At 41.3% G+C, this 24,826-nt stretch overlaps 1 protein-coding gene across 1 annotated transcript; it reads right to left on the reverse strand.

The window, feature by feature from the left end:
* Window positions 1-317: 317 nt before the first annotated feature.
* On the reverse strand, window positions 318-23,667 carry LOC120026105 (E3 ubiquitin-protein ligase MARCHF3-like). The gene is made up of 5 exons (XM_038970917.1): window positions 23,136-23,667; window positions 7,855-8,167; window positions 5,705-5,909; window positions 2,891-3,100; window positions 318-1,840 (listed from the first exon to the last, which is right to left on the reverse strand). Exons 2-5 carry the CDS (start codon window positions 8,109-8,111, stop codon window positions 1,682-1,684), a joined length of 831 nt encoding a protein of 276 aa, XP_038826845.1. The 5' UTR covers window positions 8,112-8,167; window positions 23,136-23,667; the 3' UTR covers window positions 318-1,681.
* Window positions 23,668-24,826: the final 1,159 nt, after the last annotated feature.

A 24,826-nucleotide genomic window follows, 5' to 3' on the forward strand; every position in this document is an offset into this window, starting at 1 on the left:
CTGAATACACCCCTTTATCTAGTAGACCACATACAGCCTTTTTGTTATTCAAAGATATTCTTTTTTTGACTCAATGAAATCTTATTTGTTTAGAATTATGAGAACAGTATCCTATCCTTTTCTATGACATGGCACTTGCATTTTGTATTCATTAATGCTTTATGAAAGTCAAGTAATACCCATTGTATGTTCATATCGGAGTATGCTTTAAGGTTACCAATTGGACACGATCTGGAAGGATAGTTATGTGAGCTGATTCAGATAATCACTTCTTATACTTTAATGTAATAACATTTGGAACAGCTCCGGAGTCCTTAAGTTCATATTTTTATTGGAAACAGCTGATAAAATAACTGTAGAGAGAAAATACATTTTATCAAAATGCCATCCGTACACACAAACATAACGGAAGTTTATTCCACTTCACCAACAAGCTCAATGTGTAGCCTAGTGAATCCCGACATTTAATCAAATGAAGATGCTGAAGAGTTAATAAGTGCACCATGTACTCAATATGATTTAAAAAATATACTTTGATGGGTTAATGCATCTGGTATAACAAGAAGTTCCCTAGACAGAAAATGTAAGTGTTTTTGGCCCTTCTAATCAACCTGAATAGTCTTGGCTATACAACAATTTCTAGGAAGAGAACTATCACAGAATACTTTACAAGGCAGTGACTACAAAATACTTGAACAAAAGAAAATCAACACAATGACCACTCATGAGTCAAAGATGGGATGTCTAACAAACACAGCTATTTGTAAGTGAAGTGAATGACTAACACTAAAAATATTAACATATACCACAGTCAACCAGTTCTCAACTGAGACCATATTGTATTTTTCACACAACTACTTTGTAGCCAAAATATAAATTAATTCAAAATGTCCCTTTGATATGTTAAGGTCAATGTACTTAAACTGTTAATGAAGGTGTTGTAAAGAAAGACTGAGCTGCTAGTATAGGCCTACATCAACCTATGCCCTGTTTAACACTCCACAAAGCCTGTCTTAAGTTGGATCGTGTTCAGCAGGGCACACCGTAGTGAAACGTTTGAAATACTTTTGAAACAATGAAAAATGAGTCTTACTGGATAAGTCCAGGTAGTCCCTCACTGTTTCAGTAAGTTTTCTGTTTGGTGCACAATGAACATGACCCTGGTTTGAGGCACAGAGACCCACACATGTAGGTAAAGGTAACAGTTTAATGCTATGTAAAATACTGAAGTAGTTATTTACACTCTGGGCTTTGACTTGTTGATTGGTAGAATGTGACTAATATAGTAATACTATACACAGGATTATGTTGGTATGTTATATGAACCGGACACAATGTTTTCTGCACTTCACAGGAATCACCAATCACAGCATGTAATGGTCACAGTGGCAAACTTTTCCTGGCTGTCCTTCAGTCCAAATGCTTTATAACCAACTACGCACTCCACCCCATCTATATCACCAAATGTACCTGTCCATCTCTGTATGACATTTTGGTGGCAGTGGTGGGATGTAATGCTGCATTTTAAGTTAATGACATTTGGTGGCAATTCCACACTCGTGTGGGCACTTCAAAGTTCAGCACTGGAGGGCACCAGAAGCAAATACTGTTCCGGCGCCTATGGAACTATCCCCATTCTTCCTCAGTGTTTCTCCTTCATGGCTTTTGAAGAGAGGGCTGCTCAGACAATAGTCTCTTTGGATGGCCATTTTTCACGAGATGGGCCTCGTGAAGAGGGCGGAGCAGACTGTTCACCATGTGACCTGGGGAGGAGAAGCACCACCCTCTGATTGGTCTGCCGCCATTCGTTGTACAGCCGACAGTGATACCTGAGCGACACCTGTGGTAGAGAGATGAATTCAGGTGTAAATACTGTATATACTGTGCCCATTACTGTAATGCATTATGCAAGCCCAAACAAGTGGAAGAGGAAGATGTTGGGGCGGCAGGTAGCCTAGTGGTTAGGGCGTTGGGTTAGTTACCGAAAGGTTGTTGAATCGAATCCCCGAGCTGACAAGGTAAAAATCTGTCGCTCTGCCCCTGAACAAGGCAGTTAACCTACTGTTCCCCGGTAGGCCGTCATTGTAAATAAGAATTTGTTCTTAACTGACTTGCCTAGTTAAATAAAGGTTAAATGTAAAAAAATTAATAAAAAAATGCCCCTAGACCAGAGATGGGCAGCTGGCAGGCTGCATGCGACCGCCCCTTTTGAAGGTCCTCTGATCAATCAATTTTTTTTTAAACGCAGTCTCTCAACCAAGTTAGAATAGTACAATACACAGGGTGAAATTTGGTTGTGCATCAGTAGTTTCTCTTATGTCAGTCACTCAATTAGCCAATGTTAGCTAACTTTCAGATTGGTAAATTAGTCTAGCAGCCAGCTATCTGGGGGGTACGAAGAACCTCAAGCAACTGCAGCCCCTCATGAGTTCAGATTTTTTGTGATCCTCATCCCCATCAAAGTTGCCCATCCCTGCCCTAGACACTAGTCTGACGTTGGTTTTGTGTTGAGTAATGTCTAGAATTGGGACAGGGTAAGCTGATCCTAGATCTGTGCCTAACGGCATCTTTTACCATGAGCAAACCAAGTAGCTGACTAAAAGTGCTAAATAACCAGGGTTGCATTCCTATTTCCTGCATAGCACCCTGAAAAGAGGATCATACAGTATACACAATAGGAATGGAGGATCCAGAGTCAACTAATGTTTATACTTGTTTGTGTCCTCCTTATGAGACATTTGTGAATAATGCAATGTATTTATGCAAGGGTTTTGCGTCACAGACACATCCAAGTGAAAACGGGAACGAATTTGCGCAAAATGCACAAGAAACACCCAAAATCAGTCTGACCTCTGCTGAGATGTACTGGCTGCCACCCTCCACCACTCACCAGGGTCCAGAAGAGGTAGATGGTGAAGAGGGCCACGGTAAGGGTAATGAGGCCCACGGCCTCCAGACGGCTGGAAAAGTGCAGGTGGTCCACGGCCCCCCGCAGACACAGCCACCCCGAGATTGTGGCCAGAGGCGTGATGAGCAGGAAGCACACCATGTCGCCGAACAGCGTCCGTTTTTCCTGGCGCAGGCCAGGGTTACGCACCCACTAGAGACGGAGAGGAGATAAAATGTCACGTTTGCTGACAACAGAAACATCAATCAATGGGCAAGTCAATGCCACATTTTCATTTGTGCCGAAATCAAAATGAAATAAAGTTCAACAGGCTATGGTGTGAACTAGGCTTGTTGAGGTCTTTATAGACGGGTTGGCTGACAACGTCATGAAAATGATGCGCGTGCATCGACACTAAATGTGTAATGTGATAGGTATTTTAACATTGCTATTTTTTTAACACACCAAAAAAGCATTTGATTGATTAATAAAATATTTTGTCACTTGTCTTTCTCAAATGAAGGGGATGATGACACAATCTTTGCGAGAGGGAGGGAATCTGATTTCATTGTTCCTCAGCTTGCGACTCAACACTTAATTCAGGATAAATGGAGTTAGCCTACCCGGGAGGATTCATTGCCATAGAAATGTGCCTGGCTAAAATATGAGCCACTTTCTTGGTATTGGTTATCCCGAATTGAACTCAATTGACCAAAGTTACCTCGCTAATTCCTCAAACCAGGTATGCACTGTAGTATAGGGCTCTGGTAACCACCCTTGGGTTCTCGAGGTCTTGTTACAGTAAATTCTAGATTTGCTCAGCTAACACCATTATATTGTTTTATGGTCTTCCAGCTAACAGGAACTGGAGGTGCAGTGTATTGCTAGCAGAAAATTGCTAACTGAGTTTGATAGCAATATGTTAAGAGATAGGAGAGTGTAACTGGATTTACTCTAAAACAGGATGCCGGTCGGGTCTTCGGGTACTGGGCCAGGTTGGGCTAGAGCTAACCAAATGATGCCTTGCTGATTTAGCTATGCCATTTTCTCCCTCATGGTCTGCATACAGCCTGTATTCCAACGCAACATGCGCTTTGATAGACAGCTAGCTTGGATTGCCAACTACCCAACAATATCTTTAGTTTCAGTATATTAAAGATGCACTCCAGGATCTTAAGCACAACAAATTGGTAACCTATAGTTCAACATTTGTATGATTTTCAGGACGTAACATATCATACGAAATGGACAACATATTGCACAATTTGATGACATAGTACACAAAAAACAGGGAACACTTTTGGCTCGTGAGCATCATTTTCAAAACTACTGGATGAAATTATACAAAAGTTCCAGAGTACATCTTTAACTAAAGCCCATTCTTCAAATATTTGGAAAGTAGACTTCTCCTGAACATAACGAGAAATTCAATCGCAAACCAACCCACAATGTCTGTGGTTTGTCAATATTAAAAGTCTATGGCTCCAAGAATATAAAATAAAAATCCTGGTGCATCCTCAAAACCTCATGGAACAGAGCTCTCTTTATGATTCAGATGATGAGGCACGATATATCGATGAGATATTATATTCACGAGGAATCAGACCTGGGTTCAAATACGATTTTAAATATTTTCAGTAACTTCAGCTGTGCTTGATTGAGCTCACCTAGCACAGTGGAACCAATAGAACTGTCCCAAAATCGCAAATCCCACCAATTCGGCACACCAGACAGGCTTAAGCAAACGATCAAAGTATTTGAACGTTTTGGAATATTAGTTGAACCCAGGTCTGATGAGAAATGCTACCATGGTATGCATGGTATGGGTGTAATTGCCACCAAACAACCACTTTGTACCACCGCTATGCAATGATATATTATATATGGAGGCAGTGTCCTGATGCACATAGAATGGAGGAGATGCTAGGGGGTAATAACATGTTAGCTAGAGGTTATTGTGGAGACGAGGACACTAACACACACACACACACATAGGAACACACACATTATTATTGTGGTAGAATTCATTCCACAAAAATATGGGGTGAAATCTTCTTCAGATAGATGGGGAAATGAGGGGTAAAGAAATTCAGAAATACAACCGATATTAGCAGTGAGCTTACTTATTACCACGAGAACCAAAACTCATTTGGAGTTGATTTATTCATTCACTTGCAGTATTCATTTACAGAGGACTAGGTGTTTTTGCTGTGTGTTGACAATTATTTTGCGATTTAAGAGCTTTCGGGAATCTCACCCCTGAAAGACATTCACTTTTAACTGTTACATTGCTAATAAGACACACAGTAACATCAGTGTGTTGATATAACCCACAGTAACATGGAGGATTGGTTGACAACTAGTGTAACTGCTGAGAATGCAGAGGAAGTGGGGTGTGTGAAGTGTCATGGAATGTTTACCAGAAGCCCAAAGTGTCTTCAACCCCCTTCACTTCATATTCCATCTGTGCATATAGACCAAACTTCACACCACACACCACAGCTTATAACTATAAATGACAGATTTACTAGACTGTGTTCTTCCTAAAAGATAGCAAGAGCCAACAAAATCCTTTGGCATGTTGTTTTGATGTAACATGGAAAAACAGGACAGGCCAAAGGCCTGGTTTAAGCCCAGCGCGGACAAACATATCTGTTTGTTGGGATTATGTGGACAGATGGGGACAGAAGAGCCATGCACAGCGAGAAGGGCCATGCACAGTATATGTGTATGGGTAGCATGTCATTATGACAATGGTTTATTTACATGCTGCATTTTGTGTGTGCATGTGTGTACTTATGCTTCTGTATACTGTACCTCCATCAGTGGCCGGTTCTTCCTCTGTACAGTGAACTGGTAGTGGCAGAGCTCACAAGCGCTGGTGCCAGAGGCAGAGAGCCAGTGCTCCAGGCAGCTCCGGTGGATGGTACCCAGGGTCCCTGCACACTCACAGGGGGAGAGCAGCTCCTCCTGACCCCCTCCGTCATGACAGATCCGACACATGGGCCGCTCAGGCAAAGGGCTTCGGCGATATAGAACGAGGTGAGGAAAAGAGGAACAGAAAGAAATTGTCTTTAGATACGCTGATGTTTTCACAGGCTGGTGTAGAAGCTTGGGACCGCAGGTGGAAAAATGTGCCGTTCCACACTTGAGCAAGTAAGTTAACCACCAAATACAACTGCTTCCCGTGCGCTGATGACGTGGACGTCGATTAAGGCAGCACCCCGCACCTCTCTGATTTAGAGGGGTTGGGTGAAATGCAGAAGACAGAGCTGAATGCATTCAGTTGTGCAACTGACTAGGTATTCCCCTTCCCCCTTTCTAAGAACAATAACAGCTGACTAGGGATCCTACTTCCCCCTTTCTGAGAACAATAACTAAGTATCCCTCTTCCCTCCATTTCTGAAAACAATAACAACTAAGATTGGACATCACAATTCACTGACTAGAGGTTTTCCAAAATATCAGGTCAATATTTCAGTGGATAGAAAACTAGCTGGTTAAATAACAAAACCCTGGGAGGGTGTTGGTGTAATTTGACGCTGTCACACATTGTTAGAATACCCTATCTATTCTGTCTCTGTACTATGCATTCATACAGTACATCTCTTAGATTACAGACTCAAATCAAAAATGTTCTGGATTAAAACAACATATGCAAGGAGGATTATTACTTTCATTTACTATATGGACTGTAATCTATGATTCTATGATTCACCAATCTCCTATATGGCATCTAATCCTCTAATCTGGATGATGATTATGTTGGGTTGTTGATCGCCTTGATTTCATCAGGAAACTAAGCCGATGTCTTTGACGGAATGAATGAGCCCCTCACTCAACAAACCTCCCCTTGAACATAAACACTCGTCGCTGCCAATAACTAACACAACAGAATGAACATCATCTTGTCAGACAAAAGAATGAATAATAAGATTTTGCTAGCAAAACAACTTTGGAGTCGTTGTCAGTTTGAAGTAATAAAAGCCTTTAAACCTAATCTGGAAATAGTTTTTCATGTTGATCATCAACAGAACAAACATGACGACAACATCACTGGATACGAAAACAACTAATAAACATCTATGGCGATAATGTTTGTTGATTTAGTTTATATTAGACATATGACAAAAAGGCATATTTATAACCTGGTCCCAGATCTGTTTGTGTTGTCTTGCCAATGACCAGACATAGAGTTGGGAAGACGGCACAAGTAGACCTTGGACTCGGATAGCACATACTCTTCAATCAGTATTTATTACATAATACATTGTAGCTACCATGGCAATTTATTCTGTAATATTTATTCTGTAATAGGTAGCAAATGAAGTTGATCCCAATTCTATAATGTATGCTACCAGCTCTACTGTGTGCCAATCTATGCTAGCTACCGCTTTGCTACTATGCTATCTATCTCTAAGCCACCCTATGCTAGCTAGCTCTATGCCACATGCTGATTATTAAGAGGGCTTTGGGGGGGCTAACAGTTGTGACCCAGTCTGCATGACTGCAGCTGTTGCCGCTAAAGCCCCCCTTTGTCTCCCATAGGGTGTGTGAGTGACAGAGTCCCGTCAGGCGTACATGCTAATCAAGGTGCTAAATTTAGACTCTGCACCATCCGGCTAGAACAGGACATTTGTTGTGTTTCAAATGAACAGACATTTCCCCCACAGGGCCAGTTAGTGTGATTGGTATGTAAGTTTTATGTAGCTGTCTGAAGCCATAGTTACTCATCTATAGGATCTATATAGTCCTCTTTCACTGCACAGAGAACAAGAAGGACATCCCAGACAGATAGAGGATAAATCCTTTTGAGAGTCACTTGATTTGTTACCATTCAGAAATCATGTTTGATTGTATTTGGGTGTATATTTAAAAATAACTTCACTTTACCTCTGACCCCCACCAACCCCTCCCCTCCACACTCGTACAAAACTCTATTCCATCCATGTTTGGCAGGTCCATACCTCTGTTTGGCGTACGCTCCCACGATAGGTGACAGCAGCTGCCCATCCTTGGCAGACACTTGCATGTAGTACTGCGGCTCTCCATTGGCCGGACTGCTCTGCTCTTCAATTGCTTTTCCTGGGAGGTCAGGCTCTGTCGGGTAGTCCAGGCTCCCCATTGGATCAAAGTCCCTGTCGCTCAAGCAGCTCACTGTGTGGGCAGAGTCAGAACGCTCTGGCAGCACCTCCGGCAACAGAGTGCAGCGACTGGTTGTCATGGCAGCAGACGGTTATCTTTCATTGGCGTCTGGCTTGGTTACTGAGCATCATCTGTCTGGAGGAGGGGAGAGATACAGTGATATTGACAAGGGTTTGAAGCATCATAAAGTGTGTGTGTTGATGCGTCCTACGTACAGGTGGCACAATGGGATTGAATACAGTATCTTCTTTTGGTGTGAAATCCTGAAGGTCAGACTCAATGCTTTGAATCTGCCACTACACCAACATTTCGCTACACCCGCAATAACATATGCTAAATATGTGGGTGACCAATAAAAAATGTGATTTGCTGAATAGGCCTATCTGCCTTTGTTAAAAGCTGTATTTTGTGGTGTAGTAATTACAAAGATATGAAGTTAGTAAAGTTCACCTGAGAACATTCAGTCAACTAGTCCATAGTCAAGTAGAATCCTTTCCATTTCCTGTGTTACATCAATATTGTTAGACATGCCAGTCAATGTTTTACCTACTGTAATATGCAGGGCTTCCCTACCATGTTTCTGTTAGAATTATACTAAAGGTCATCTCTCTTGAGGTGCTGGAGATCTATATAGGTTAGTAGTATAAAACCACTCTCAAATGATGGAGGCTTTACTAACCTGTATAGATATCCTTGCTTCCCTGTGACAGAGGAAAGATTAAAAACTATACAGAAGAAAAATTAATAGTAGCCTGTACAACCTAAGTTTCTTTACTACTCCAAACAGAGTAACACCAACATAACATACCACACTCAAAATAAACAAAAGGCAGTGTCTTAATATATTCTATGTTTTTGATTGAATGTATTGAGAGATAGATGTTTGAGATCTGTCAATGTTTTCTCATAATGCTTACTCGCTTAAAAATGTACAAATCCCTCTAGCTTGTGTTGATATTTACCACAAAAAATGAGCAGGCGAACAGACAGCGATCACATTCCAACTGCCACAGACTAAACACAGATGTCTGTCTATTCAGTGCGCCGGCATTAACCGTGTCCTAGTTCAGCTATTCCAGACCGCACCGAACAACTAGGGAAAGTGAAAACAGACAGAGGGTGGCTGCGACAACACAACTAAACAAAGCTGTCAACACAAAACTAATTCGCATCAATGCGGCTGAGGTCATATGTCTGGTGTTCAGGTAAACATTCTGTCAACGCAGCAGATTGGAGGAAGGCCACACTGACAACAATACCCAGTGTTGCAGGCTAAAGATGTGGTTGGTTGAGCAATGATTAAATATAACTCACCATATTTGTAGCTAACTAAGCATACAACGTAACCACACTAAACACATCCATATGAAAGCATGTCAATTAAACGACATTAAACAAGGTACATTATAAACACAAAGATTTTAATTGTAAACATTTGAAGCTACCTAAGCATGCGACCGAACCCAATTGAAATGCATCCGTATGACAGCATAGCAATTAATCAACATTAAACAAGACACGTAAATAACACAAGGGTTTTAACTGTAAACTAGCAGCGAACGATAAACAATGGCATCTTTATATCCGTATACAGCTGAGACAGTAGAGCCCTTCAGCTGGTTTTCCCCGAGAGTTTTCGCTAAAGAGCTTTAGAGAAGACGTAATATTACTAGCCACGTTGTTAACACGTCAACAGAGGACGTTCCTTTCAGATAATGATCTTTTGCCCTGGAACCGCGCACTATAATTCTGGCACTCCCTATTACAGTACAAAGAGATGTGAATGACATGCTATTGGATACAGATAGAGCTTTCAGTACTGTACGTTCAACCATGCCAATGAACTCTTCCTGACTAGGACCAGCGAGACAACAGGATAGTGACTTTTTAAATTCTTCACAATGCCTATCAGTTTACACAACGCAACCGTTTGTGAGCGGGTGTAAAAAACTAAATGATGGAGAAGTGGTAGGGACGAGACCTGGGTTCAAATACTATTTGAAATCTTTCAAATACTTTGAGCGTTTGCTTTAGCCTGCCTGAAGTGTCAAGTGGGTGGGGTTTTCACTTTCTGGACTTTTCCATTGGTTCCATTGTGCTAGGCAAGTTCAATCAAGAACAGCTAAAGTATTTGAAATGATTTAGAACAGTATTTGGTACAGACATACAATAGGGAAGGGCAAGAACAGTTGTTTCACATTGTGTTTGGATACAGAGGAAGCGGAGCCTCCTTGGCACTCTGTGGGTGGTGTTGCGTATTTGTTCAACTGTCGTGAAAAATGTCAAACCACTTCCGGTTGCGTCATTCATGCAACCTGGTGTGCAGACAACCCATGGAAACATAGGCCTACTGTAGACCCTTATAGATGCTTTGAGTGGGTGTGGAGATAGATAGTGGTTGTGAGATGTACTGTAAATATGCCTAAGCTGCAATCCTGCAACTAAGGTTGCAAATGCAGAGAACAAAACTTCATTGACTGATTTGTTTTGCACACACACACACACACACACACACCTTGAATGGTAACTTGCTCCACCCCGGTGTGCCCCTCACTCCACCTTTTTGGGTAGCCATTTTCCAGGTCAGGACCAATGTGCTTTGAAAAGTTGTGGTTTGGCACTGGGTGACCTCACATGTTGTTGTTGACCTCATCGTCGAGGCATAGGAGCGAGGCAACCCATGCCAGGGCGGACTACAGCAGCTCTCGTTACTGCCTTAAACTACATTTCAAAGCCACTGTGCAGCAACAGAATGTTTCCCCCGTGACAACCTGTGTTCTCCAACCATGTCACAAGGTTTGACCAATTGAGGCAAGAGCCTAACTATGACCATAGCAGGACACAGTGGCAATGACTAGTCAGACCTCCAAAACAGGAACATTAATCATTGTTGGTCGACTTTCAGGAACACTTTACTCATGGTACTTTCTATAGATTTTTGTCATTCTTTGTAAATCAGTCACTCAATGTGAAACTATTTGACTCAAGTACCCATGGTGGAGAAAAGGATGTAAACATATTCTGAGTCATGCTTTTGGGAAAGACCGTCAAAGTGCATTAGAAAAAGTGGTTTAAAAAATGGACTCTCCTGCCTAAAACCTGTACACCAGAATAAAGTTAGACAAGGACAGTGATACACAGTGAACGTTAAGGACATCTGCATGTGAGAATAACCTATAAAGTGTGAATGATTACCCATGTCGACATGCTGTAGGCTGTATGTTTCGAAATACTGCAAATAACTACTCAGAGAGCTGTTAAGCACTGGGTGTGGACATCACTGTTTAAAATTAACTGACATAGCTAAGCTAACTTCTAAATATTAGACCATGCTAACTCGCTTAGTGCGATGACAGCTTTGAATCTGACTGGACTAAGTCTTCAAAAACAAGAGCATGAAATGCAATTCTTGTAAGTGAATAGGACCTAGTCACACAGTGAAAGCACTGTTGTGCCTAGATAAGCCTGGGTGTCGTTGATAAGCGAGGTGGAGATTCCTCTGAAGTTTTATTTATCCCTTACTGCCTCCTAGACCCTCACTCACTCACTTACTCTACTTAATCCTATGGAGACACTGGCTTTGTGCCAGTATCCACACTAACACACAGACTAGCATTAGAATGCATGGCAAATACATTGGTTCATTCTAAGTAGTGTTCTAGTGTGGGTATGGGAACAGTCATGGGCCTTATACATAGTGTGGATACTGGGAACAGTCATGGGGCTTATACATATTGTGGATACTGGGAACAGTCATGGGCTTATACATAGCATGGATACTGGGAACAGTCATGGGGTTTATACATAGTGTGGATACTGGGAACAGTCATGGGGCTTATACATAGCGTGGATACTGGGAACAGTCATGGGGCTTATACATAGCGTGGATACTGGGAACAGTCATGGGGCTTATACATAGCGTGGATACTGGGAACAGTCATGGGCCTTATACATAGTGTGGATATTGGGAACAGTCATGGGCCTTATACATAGCGTGGATACTGGGAACAGTCATGGGGCTTATACATAGAGTGGATACTGGGAACAGTCATGGGGCTTATACATAGTGTGGATACTGGGAACAGTCATGGGGCTTATACATAGCGTGGATACTGGGAACAGTCATGGGGCTTATACATAGCGTGGATACTGGGAACAGTCATGGGGCTTATACATAGCGTGGATACTGGGAACAGTCATGGGGCTTATACATAGCGTGGATACTGGGAACAGTCATGGGGCTTATACATAGTGTGGATACTGGGACACAGTCATGGGGCTTATACATAGTGTGGATACTGGGAACAGTCATGGGGCTTATACATAGAGTGGATACTGGGAACAGTCATGGGGCTTATACATAGCGTGGATACTGGGAACAGTCATGGGGCTTATACATAGCGTGGATACTGGGAACAGTCATGGGGCTTATACATAGTGTGGATACTGGGAACAGTCATGGGGCTTATACATAGTGTGGATACTGGGACACAGTCATAGGCTTATTCAGGAGCATTCAATGTTACAGAATGTCGTAGAAAATGTATTGTGTAGAACATACATGCCTCTCTCTCAACTAGAATAAAGAGCTATGTTTCTGCTATGTTTTTTACATGTTGCAGCCCACAGAATAAGCCACTCCAGGCCTGCATGTCACCCTGCGAAGAGGCCCAGAGTCTAGTGTGTTGAGGTCTTTCGGTTCATATCGGCTACCCTTCCTATTCACTACAATATTTGGAGGCTCTGGAACGGTGAGATAAAGTGATAAATGAGGTTAAACTGTAAGCCTTTCCCAGTCAATCCCACTATGGCATAGTGTTGCTGTCTCTATCTCCCATTAGATGACTTGTCAGTGTGCTACAGTATGTTACAGTGTGTTAAATGAGCTTTGGGCTGGCTCCAGTGGACGAGAGCGGCATTCCTACAGATTGTGACCCAGCGCCATCAAATGATAAGCTGTTCAGTGGACATGATGCCACTCCTCAAGTCACAGCTGTGGCTCTGTGTGTAACAGTTGGCAGCCACTTCTGCTGCTGAAGCCTTCGGACCAGGCACTTAACTCTCATCAGTGATTTACTCACAAGCTGTGGTCAAGCCTAGCCTGGCTAAACTGGATCAAACCTTGATAGGGTGAAGTATTGAACAATGAAAGAATGTAGAATGTAATGTAATGGAAGAATGTGGCTTATGGTCAAGTGTATAACGTTTTGTTGGGTTGTAGATTGATTCACACTGTTTTGTCTAGGCCCTTGGTCAGTCAAGTCCCACAGTTGTAAGATACAGTAGTCTAAGTGTATACATTGTTATAGAGTTGGTGACAACCAATATCCAACACCTTCAAGTTAAATGTTACTTATTCAATGAAACAGTGTCTTATGTCCATATCAATAGAAAAAACATAATAGATCTCTATTGTTTTTAGGTTTGACCAATAACATAGTTAAAGTGCGTCATAACATTGTGGTATGCCTTTTATTGAGGAACCATTGTGCAAAGGCCTATTAACTCGTTTCCCCATCTTTCAGAGGTCAATCTCTCTGCAGCAACAATGTGTCGGCTAAATTTACCCTGTGTTTTGTCTTTCTAGTCGCCGATCCTTTTAAGCTAAAGGACAGAGAGGAAAGACTGTGCTTTTATCAAATTGTGACTCATAGTTATCGGATTAGCTTGAATTCTTCCAGTAAAATGTTGTGTAACTAGGAATTCCCAAATTTTGCCATCACAATGTATAAACAATGTCTTCATTCCATGCAGATTTCCTCAGCCCTCCCCAAAAACAAATCATTCAGTGGGCTATATGTGAATCAGCCCTCAACTGAAACAGAGTATAGCGTAGCACGATAGCATTCTAAGCTAGCTAGTCCTGACCCCAATCACATTTTATTTTTTTAATGTAACCTTTATTTAACTAGGCAAGTCAGTTAACAACAAATTCTTATTTACAATGACGACCTACCAAAAGGCCTCCTGCGGGGACAGGGGCTGGGATTAAAAATATATATTTTTTTAATAAAATATAAATATAGGACAAAACACACATCACGACAAGAGAGACAACACAACACTACATAAAGAGAGACCTAAGACAACAACATAGCATGGCAGTAACACATGACAATACAGCATGGTAGCAACACAACATGGTAGCAGCACAAAACATGGTACAAACATTATTGGGCACAGACAACAGCACAAAGGGCAAGAAGGTAGAGACAACAATACATCACTCAAAGCAGCCACAACTGTCAGTAAGAGTGTCCATGATTGAGTCTTTGAATGAAGAGACTGAGATAAAACTGTCCAGTTTGAGTGCTTGTTGCAGCTCGTTCCAGTCGCTAGCTGCAGCGAACTGAAAAGAGGAGCGACCCAGGGATGTGTGTGCTTTGGAGACCTTTAACAGAATGTGACTGGCAGAATGGGTGTTGTATGTGGAGGATGAGGGCTGCAGTAGATATCTCAGATAGAGGGTGAGTGAGTTACAGTACTTGTGAATCAGCCCCCAACTGAAACAGTAAACTGAGCAGACTATAGGATAACACGATAGCATTCCACGCTAGCTGCCATGCTGTTTGGCTTCAACTTGAGGTCTCTCCCCCTCTCGCATTTTCCGAGCCCTAGCACTGTGGGAAAGGGACCAGAGAGACTTAAATATAGCTTGTTTGACAGACTGCTTTCCACCACCCCGCTGACCACAGCCGGTAACCTCTAGCCAGTCTTAATTCTATCCTTAAGGACACAGTCGTAGACCCTCCTTCCCCTCCTCTTCCTTCCCTTCTCAGTGTCCTTTGGGACAAAGTGTGGTTCATTCAAACAGCTAGAGGAAGGGGCACTTAGGAAGTGGGCCAGTTTGGTGAGAACTAGCTCTGCAAAAGACTGCACTTCTGGGTTCTCATAGTGCTAGTGTAGTCCTCCCTAAGCTTGCATGACCGCATATATAACCCCCCCCCCCCACAATAGTTGTGGTGTCTTAAATCTTTTCAAATGTCTCATCTTTAAAACTAATTGGCTAATAATACTGTATGTGAAAACTGGTGGTTTCTGTAGGTGGTGGTCATTTTATAGACCTCAAGAGATGTGTGGGATGCTAATTTTTTCCAATTTGTTTATTCATTTTCACTCAGCCAAGTGAAACGCACCACAAAGGCTTTTCACATTAGACCAAAAATAAATTGTTTCAAAGACAGTGGACATGCATTGGCCAGTGCCAAACCACACACATGAGAACTTCCAACTCTTGTATAGCCTGTTTGTTTTAAACACAATTTAGCTTTTTAGTTTTACTCACACCTTTCAGCGTGCCAGCAGACAAATTCATTTTCCAAACATCTCTACACACATGATTCATATTTTTGTGTTTGAGCATTTAACTCATTTTTGATTGAGAATATCCAATTTCAAATGCCTGTGAGCATCCACTAGGCCGGCACAATTATCTAGACTGTTCCCACACGTAAACAGCCTTTGGGTATTTAACTACACTACAGCATTCCTCTTCAATTAGTGTCTGACCATAACATAGCTGCATACTTTTCTGAGATAAAACCCCATAGCGACTCGTTTATGGTTAATCTACCGCAATAAGGAAGTTAATGGATATAAATAGCCAATGTGGGACTGAGTACAAAGAGGCCTTGACTGTGTGTGCCATGGACAGTGCCCACCCAGCTCTGCGTGTGCTGCCAACCGACCATTGTGGCTTGGCAGGAAAAGGACTCCATGCTGCCTTGTGCATGGCATGCTGCCCCGGGGCACAAATTAGAGCAAAAATCTGCCCTTTTGTTTTTCAGATGCCCTTTTAACTCAAACTTCTCAACAGAAATCCCACATGTATAAATAGGCTACAGTATATCTCTTCGGTTATAGTGGGAAAGGGCTAGACAGGGCTAGCGTTTAGTACAGAACTGCTCAAAGTATGGCTTAAACTGTGGCCTAGCTAACCTCCTAAAACAAAAATTGACATCCTATATCTTACCACAACATGAGCAAAACCACTGTATCTAGACAGGCATGGCTGCTGTGTAGTATCTGTATTTGCATTTGTATTTATTATGGATCCCCATTAGTTCCTACCAAAGCAGCAGCTATTCTTCCCGGGGTCCAGCAAAATTAACTGCCTTATACAATTTTAAAAACATTACAATACATTCACAACAGATTACTCCACTACCACATCTCTACAATACAAAGTCCATGTGTACGTGTGTGTATAGTGCGGGCTTCCGAGTGGCGCAGCTGTCTAAGACACTGCATCTCAGTGATAAAGGGGTCAAGACAGACCCTGATTTGATTCCAGGCTGTATCACAACCAGCCGTGATTGGGAACCCCATAGGGCAGCGCACAATTGGCCCATTGTCGTCTGGGTTTGGCCGGGGTAGGCCATCATTGTAAATAAGAATTTGTTCTTAACTGACTTGCCTAGTTAAATAAAAAATGTTATTGTGTGGATGCCAGTTTGTGTTGCTTCACAGTCTCCTCTGTTCCATAAGGTGTTTTTTAAAATCTAATTTTACTGCTTACATCAGTTACTTGATGTGGAATATCATTTTTGTTAGTGCTGTTAGAGTCACACTTTATTATGGACAGACTTCTCCCCAATATGATTTGACCATGACAGTTTACAATCCAAGGTTACTTGCTCAATTTCCACATTATGTATTACAAGATTTAGTTGAGGTTTAGTGAATGATTTGTCCCAAATACAACGTATTTAGTTTTAGAAATATTGAGGACCAACTTATTCCTTGCCACCCATTCTGAAACAAACTGCAGCTCTTTGTTAAGTGTTGCAGTCATTTCAGTCGCTGTAGTAGCTGACGTGTATAGTCATCCGCATACATAGACACAATGGCTTTACTCAGAGCCAATGGCATGTCGTTTTCATAAAGATTGAAAAAAGTAAGGGGCCTAAACAGCTGCCCTGGGGAATTCCTGATTCTACCGGAATTATGTTGGAGAGGCTTCCATTAAAGAACACCCTCTGTGTTCTGTTAGACAGGTAACTCTTTATCTACAATATAGCAGGGGGTGTAAAGCCATAACACACATTTTTCCAGCAGCAGACTATGATCGATAATGTCAAAAGCTGCACTGAAGTCTTACAAAAAAAGATTATGGGGGCTGTTACCATCAATTTCTCTCAGCCAATCATCAGTCATTTGTGTAAGTGCTGTGCTTGTTGAATGTCCTTCCCTATAAGCGTGCTGAAAGTCTGTTGTCAATTTGTTTACTGTAAAATAGCATTGTATCTGGTCAAACACAATTTTTTCTAAAAGTTTACTAAGGGTTGGTAGCAGGTTGATTGGTCGGCTATTTGAGCCAGTAAAGGGGGCATTAAAATGTTTAGGTAGCGGAATTACTTTTGCTTCTCTCCAGGCCTGGGGGCACACACACTTTCTAGTAGGCTTAAATTGAAAATATCTCAAATAGGAGTGGCAATATTGTCCGCTATTATCCTCAGTAATTTTCCATCCAAGATGTCAGATCCCAGTGGCTTGTCATTGTTGATAGACAACAATAATTGTTTCACCTCTTCCATACTCACTTTACTTAACTCAAAATTACAATGCTTGTCTTTCATAATTTGGTCCGATATACTTGGATGTGTAGTGTCAGTGTTTGTTGCTGGCATGTCATGCCTAAGTTTGCTTATCTTGCTAATGAATGATCATTAAAGTAGTTGGCAATATCAGTCAATTTTGTGATGAATGAGCCATATGATTCAAAGTTTGCATTTTTCCCCAAAATGTAATTGAAGGTGCTCCAAAGCTTTACTATCATTCTTTGTCATTTATCTTTGTTACATAGTGTAGTTTATTTTTATTCAGTTTAGTCACATGATTTCTCAATTTGCAATATGTTTGCCAATCGGTTGTGCAGCCAGACTTATTTACCATTCCTCATCACTCTCAATTTTTTAATTCCTCACCAATCCACAGGGATTTTACCGTTTTTATAGTCATGTTCTTAATGGGTGCATGCTTATCAGTAACTGGAATAAGGAATTGCATAAATGTGTCAAGTGCAGCGTCTTTTTGCTCCTCATTACACACCACGGACCGACAAATATTATTTAGATCAACAACATAGGAATCACCACAAAACTTATTGTATGACCTCTTATACATTATATTAGACCCAGCCTTTGGAACTTTGGTGTTCCTAGATATGGCCACTATATTGTGATCACTACATCCGATGGCTCTGGATACTGCTTTCAAGCACATTTCTGCAGCCTTAGTAAAGATGTGATCAATACGTGTTGATAATTTTATTCTTGTGCTGTTTGTAACTACCCTGGTAGGTTGACTGACAACCTGAACTAGGTTGCAGGCACTGGTTACAGTTTGAAGCTTTTTTTTTTTGATTGGGCAGCTTGATGAAAGCCAGTCAATATTTAAATCACCCAGAAAATATACCTCTGTTGATATCAAATACATTATCAAGCATTTCACACGTTATCCAGATACTGACTGTTATCACTTGGTGGTCTATAGCAGCTTCCCACCAGAATGGGCTTTAGGTGAGGCAGAAGAACCTGTAGCCATATTACTTCAACAGTATTTAACATGAGATCCTCTCTAATCTTTACAGGAATGTGGTTCTGAATATTAACAGCAACACCTCCACCATTGGCATTTCTGTCTTTTCTGTAAATGTTATAACCGTGTATTGCTACCACTGTATCATCAAAGGTATTATCTAAATGAGTTTCAGAGATAGTCAGAATATGAATGTCATCTGTTACTAGAACATTATCTGTGTTTAGGCCTTGGTTGACACATATGATCTATGAGTTGACATACATACCATTGGCATGAAGGCCTGATTGTCTGTGAGGGCTTTTCTAACTGCCAGTGATGTCACTGTGCTTTGTGCAATTAATAGAAGGCGTCGAACTGTCGTGGGTCTGAACAGACAAGGGGAGGGGAAACCAACGCGGACATGGATTCAGCCCGTAGGGGCTAGTGCCTTTAGCTCGGAAGGATTACCCCTGTCAATCAGAGGATATTACTGTATCACCACAGAATTACTTAATGTAATAACTTGTATACCGCGTCATTGTCAGTTTAATGTGAAACTGCAGGGGATTAGTTTGGCAGTGTGCCAGCTGTCAAGTAGTAGATCAAGTCTGAGATAAACAACATCAACAACGACATGTCATGATTTGTTTACTCTTCTGGGCCAATCAGAGGAGTGACGAGGAGTGACAAGCTATCCCATTGCTTAGCAACAAGCTCTTTGGCGAAATAGGGATTTTGAATGATCAGTTAAATCCAATGGTAATCTAGAGATACTACTTAACCAAAACCGCTGTACAGATGTTTTCAAGGGTAAAAAACAACATGGGCCTTGTGCTGGAAGGGTGCCCATTTAGATTGATTCAAATACAGTGGGGCAAAAAAGTATTTAGTCAGCCACCAATTGTGCAAGTTCTCCCACTTAAAAAGATGAGAGAGGCCTGTAATTTTCATCATAGGTACACTTCAACTATGACAGACAAAATGAGAAAAAGAAATCCAGAAAATCACATTGTAGGATTTTTAATGAATTTATTTGCAAATTATGGTGGAAAATAAGTATTTGGTCACCTACAAAAGTTTCTCAATACTTTGTTATATACCCTTTGTTGGCAATGACAGAGGTCAAACGTTTTCTGTAAGTCTTCACAAGGTTTTCACACACTGTTGCTGGTATTTTGCCCCATTCCTCCATGCAGATCTCCTCTAGAGCAGTGATGTTTTGGGGCTGTTGCTGGGCAACACGGACTTTCAACTCCCTCCAAAGATTTTCTATGGGGTTGAGATCTGGAGACTGGCTAGGCCACTCCAGGACCTTGAAATGCTTCTTACGAAGCCACTCCTTCGTTGCCCGGGCGGTGTGTTTGGGATCATTGTCATGCTGAGAGACCCAGCCACGTTTCATCTTCAATGCCCTTGCTGATGGTAGGCTTTGTTACTTTGGTCCCAGCTCTCTGCAGGTCATTCACTAGGTCCCCCCGTGTGGTTCTGGGATTTTTGCTCACCGTTCTTGTGATCATTTTGACCCCACGGGGTGAGATCTTGCGTGGAGCCCCAGATCGAGGGAGATTATCAGTGGTCTTGTATGTCTTCCATTTCCTAATAATTGCTCCCACAGTTGATTTCTTCAAACCAAGCTGCTTACCTATTGCAGATTCAGTCTTCCCAGCCTGGTGCAAAATCTACAATTTTGTTTCTGGTGTCCTTTGACAGCTCTTTGGTCTTGGCCATAGTGGAGTTTGGAGTGTGACTGTTTGAGGTTGTGGACAGGTGTCTTTTATACTGATAACAAGTTCAAACAGGTGCCATTAATACAGGTAACGAGTGGAGGACAGAGGAGCCTCTTAAAGAAGAAGTTACAGGTCTGTGAGAGACAGAAATCTTGCTTGTTTGTAGGTGACCAAATACTTATTTTCCACCATAATTTGTAAATAAATTCATAAAAAAATCCTACAATGTGATTTTCTGGATTTCTTTTTCTCATTTTGTCTGTCATAGTTGAAGTGTACCTATGATGAAAATTACAGGCCTCTCTCATCTTTCTAAGTGGGAGAACTTGCACAATTGGTGGCTGACTAAATACTTTTTTGCCCCACTATAACTACTACTACTACTACTGACTATCTATTTGAACACACCCACACACACACGTAAATTCAAAGGGCACAATGCCTGCTACAACAGTGGATTGTGAGACCTGGTAGCCACAGGACTGATCAATCGATATTTTCACAGTACACACATTGTAGGACACTATAACACTACGCCGTCCTCCCACATACTGCACTGTAAATCTACTTTGTTGCTCCCTGGGGCTTTGTTCTGTGAGCATGGTTGGTGTCAATGCCATTGCTATTCGGTCAATTCAGGAAGTTAACTGAAATTCCTTTTTTCCATTAAAGAAAATTAGAATTTTTGTTGACTTCCTGAATTTGATTACAATTGACCTCAACACTGTCTGTGTGTGACCCCTTGCCTCAATCTAACATTCTCTTTGACATCTTATTTCCTCTTGTTACTATATAGTTTTCCAAACATAGGAAAGGCATATATCAGCCTTTATTTTACACCCCAGCCTATTAGAACCTGACTGTTCTCTGTTACATGACAACTTCTGTTGTTGTGATCCCCCAGGATGCTTTGCATCATTGTTGTCTATGAGGCTCAGGCAGACAATAGAATAGTATTAATCCATCTAACATTTTCATAGCCACAACGATATCCGTTCACCATGTGTTTTACACAAGTTATAGTCCAACCTTTAGTGTAATTCACATTTTAATCCAAATGATACACCACAGAGATCATTAGTAATGCTACATTCTCCACATACAGCACAGTGCAATGTGAATATTGGTATTACACAGCTAAATGAGCATTTCACCAAAACCGTTCAAGCTATCTTTTATTCTATACTTTCCAGCAAGAGATTAAATTGGCCTCTACAATCAGACGTTCATAACCACAAATTCATATTTAGTTAGAAATACTGTATAAATGAACATATGTTCTGTGTGTTGTAAGTTTGGGAGTATTTTGATGGCATGATAAGCTGAACAACTGTAAACAAAGCAATGCCAAACAATACCTTTTTTTAAAGGGCCAAAGTACATCATGACACACCGCAGGGACTGGATCCCTTAAAGCAGCACCTTGCTGCATACTGTTTTCTGTGAAACATAATGAATCTTTCAGTCTAGTGCCCTTATGGCACGGACCAATGACCATATTGTTTGACCCTCTCGACAAAATAGATCCCCTATCTATCGCGTGATAAATAACCAGATAGACACAGACATATGTGCTTCTTGTAATAACTCCAGTAGAAACTTTAGTATTAGTTATGATATACAGGTAACTGCCAAAATAATGGAAACATTTGAGTAAATGAGGGATACAAAGTATATTGAAAACAGGTGTGGTTCCTGAGTTAATTAAGCAATAACATACCATCATGCTTAGGGTCATGTATAAAAATGCTGGGCAGACTATTATTTTGGCTACCATGGCTGTGCCCCCATAAAATGACAATGCCCCCATCCACAGGGCACGAGTGGTCACTGAATGGTTTTATGAGCATGAAAACCATATGCCGATGTCTCAGTCAAAAGATCTCAGCCCAATTGAACATTTATGGGAGATTCTAGAGTGGTGGCTGTGACAGCACTTTCCACCACCATCAACAACAACAAAACATCAAATTATGGAATTGATCATGGAACAATGGTGTCGCATCCCTCCAATAGAGTTCCAGACACTTGTAGAATCTATGCCAAGACGCATTGAAGCTGTTCTGGCTTGTGTTGGCCCAACGCCCTATTAAGACACCAAGTTGGTGTTTCCTTTATTTTGGCAGTTACCTGTAGCTAACTATCCATAGTGTGTGTGTGCGGTCTGTGCACTCAACGTGCAATTGAAAAGGGTAATTTGACCGTTTTGCTGTAATAGGCACACGTTAAAAGAGTGTGTTAAAGTTTAAAATAAAATATTTTCAATTTAAAATATAATATTGTCATGTTTTTCAGTCTGTATGGCATCATTGGCTTGGCTGTCCAATTGAAGAAGCCTACACGAGACAACAATAATGCAACAGCTGAACGCAATGACAACTGTACGAGAAATGCACGGACTAATTAACTAACATTCAGGAGCAAATGCGCCCTCGGTCTCATGACAGCATTTTTTGGGATTATCACAGGCAAGTCCCAAAGAGAGAGCTGCCAAGAAGACTCAGAGCAGATACCGTTTTGAGAAAATGGAATGCACTGTACATGTTAGATAAATGAAAGTAGCCTCGCAATTTATCAGATCATTTACAAAAATCACACGCTTCACGGTGACTATTGACATTGTTCATAAAGACAAGTAGTAACATACACAGTACACGTATCCAAAACGCTCTGTTGTCAAAACACTGTTAGATTGTAACACTGGGACTAACATTAGCTTTATGCATTGTGAACCCCATTGCATTGTTTTGACAGCAGGGTGTATTGAGCCAGACACAAAACGAAATGTTAATTTTGTTAACTCATGTGCCACACCTTAAACCATTTGTACTTACTAATATCTAAACTATACATACCTTCATTGCGAGATCCCAAGTCTTCAAATTATGATTATACACACTGCGACGCAGGATGATCAAATAATCGTTTGGTTTAATGTCAGTGATCCACGCCAACTTCCCCCCGTCAGCTGGTAAATCAAGCAGTCTAGCCAGTCAGACATACAATAACGGTCTCCCCCATCCAATCAGATTATTGCAGTAACAAAACTTGCCACCAATGGGAGGGTCCTCGGCGGAATGATGATCTCGGTTACCGTGGCGCATTCTGGTGGTCTATCCAGGAACTTTCACTTTCAAATCAATTACCGGTACTTGGTTATTATTCATCCAATGTAAGAAGGTTGTCTTTTTGATATTTAAAATTTCTTGACAAAAAATAATCATCACCATAAGCATGCATTTCACTTAAGAAAATGATAGGCCTATATTTATTTCAGTCAAATAAAAAATAGCCTACAGTTGAAGTCGGAAGTTTACATACACTTAGGTTGGAGCCATTAAAACTCGTTTTTCAACCACTCCACACATTTCCAGTTAACAAACTATAGTTTTGGCAAGTCGGTTAGGATATCTACCTTGTGCATGACACAAGTAATTTTTCCAACAATTGTTTAAATACAGATTATTTTACTTATAATTCACTGTATGACAATTCCAGTGGGTTTTGGAAAATTCCAAAAAATGATGTCATGGCTTTAGAAGCTTCTAATAGGCGAATTGACATAATTTGAGTCAATTGGAGGTGTACCTGTGGATGTATTTCAAGGCCTACCTTCAAGCTCAGTGCCTTTTTGCTTGACATCATAGGAAAATCAAAAGAAATCAGCCAAGACCTCAGAAAAAAAATTGTAGACCTCCACAAGTCTGGTTCATCCTTGGGAGCTATTTCCAAAAGCCTGAAGGTACCACGTTCATCTGTACAAACAATAGTATGCAAGTATAAACACCATGGGACCATGCAGCCGTCATACTGCTCAGGAAGGAGACGCATTCTGTCTCCTAGAGATGAACGTACTTTGGTGCGAAAAGTGCAAATCAATCACAGAACAACAGCAAAGGACCTTGTGAAGATGCTGGAGGAAACAGGTACAAAAGTATCTATATCCACACTAAAACGAGTCCTATATCGACATAACCTGAAAGGCCGCTCAGCAAGGAAGAAGCCACTGCTCCAAAAATGCCAGACTACGGTTTGCAACTGCACATGGGGACAAAGATCGTACTTTTTGGAGTAATGTCCTCTGGTCTGATGAAACAAAATAGAACTGTTTGGCCATAATGACAATCGTTAAGTTTGGAGGAAAAAGGGGGAGGCTTGCAAGCCGAAGAACACCATCCCAACCGTGAAGCACGGGGGTGGCAGCCACATGTTGTGGGGGTGCTTTGCTGCAGGAGGGACTGGTGCACTTCACAAAATAGATGGCATTATGAAGAAGAAAAATTATGTGGATATATTGAAGCAACATCTCAAGACATCAGTCAGGAAGTTAAAGCTTGCTCGCAAATGTGTCTTCCAAATGGACAATGACGCCAAGCATACTTCCAAAGTTGTGGCAAAATGGCTTAAAGACAACAAAGTCAACGTATTGGAGCGGCCATCACAAAGCCCTGATCTCAATCCTACAGAAAATGTGTGGGCAGAACTGAAAAAGCGTGTGCGAGCAAGGAGGCCTACAAACCTGACTCAGTTACACCAGCTCTGTCAG

The sequence above is a fragment of the Salvelinus namaycush genome, chromosome 31 (genome assembly GCF_016432855.1).
Source record: "Salvelinus namaycush isolate Seneca chromosome 31, SaNama_1.0, whole genome shotgun sequence".
Taxonomy (NCBI): Eukaryota; Metazoa; Chordata; class Actinopteri; order Salmoniformes; family Salmonidae; genus Salvelinus; species Salvelinus namaycush.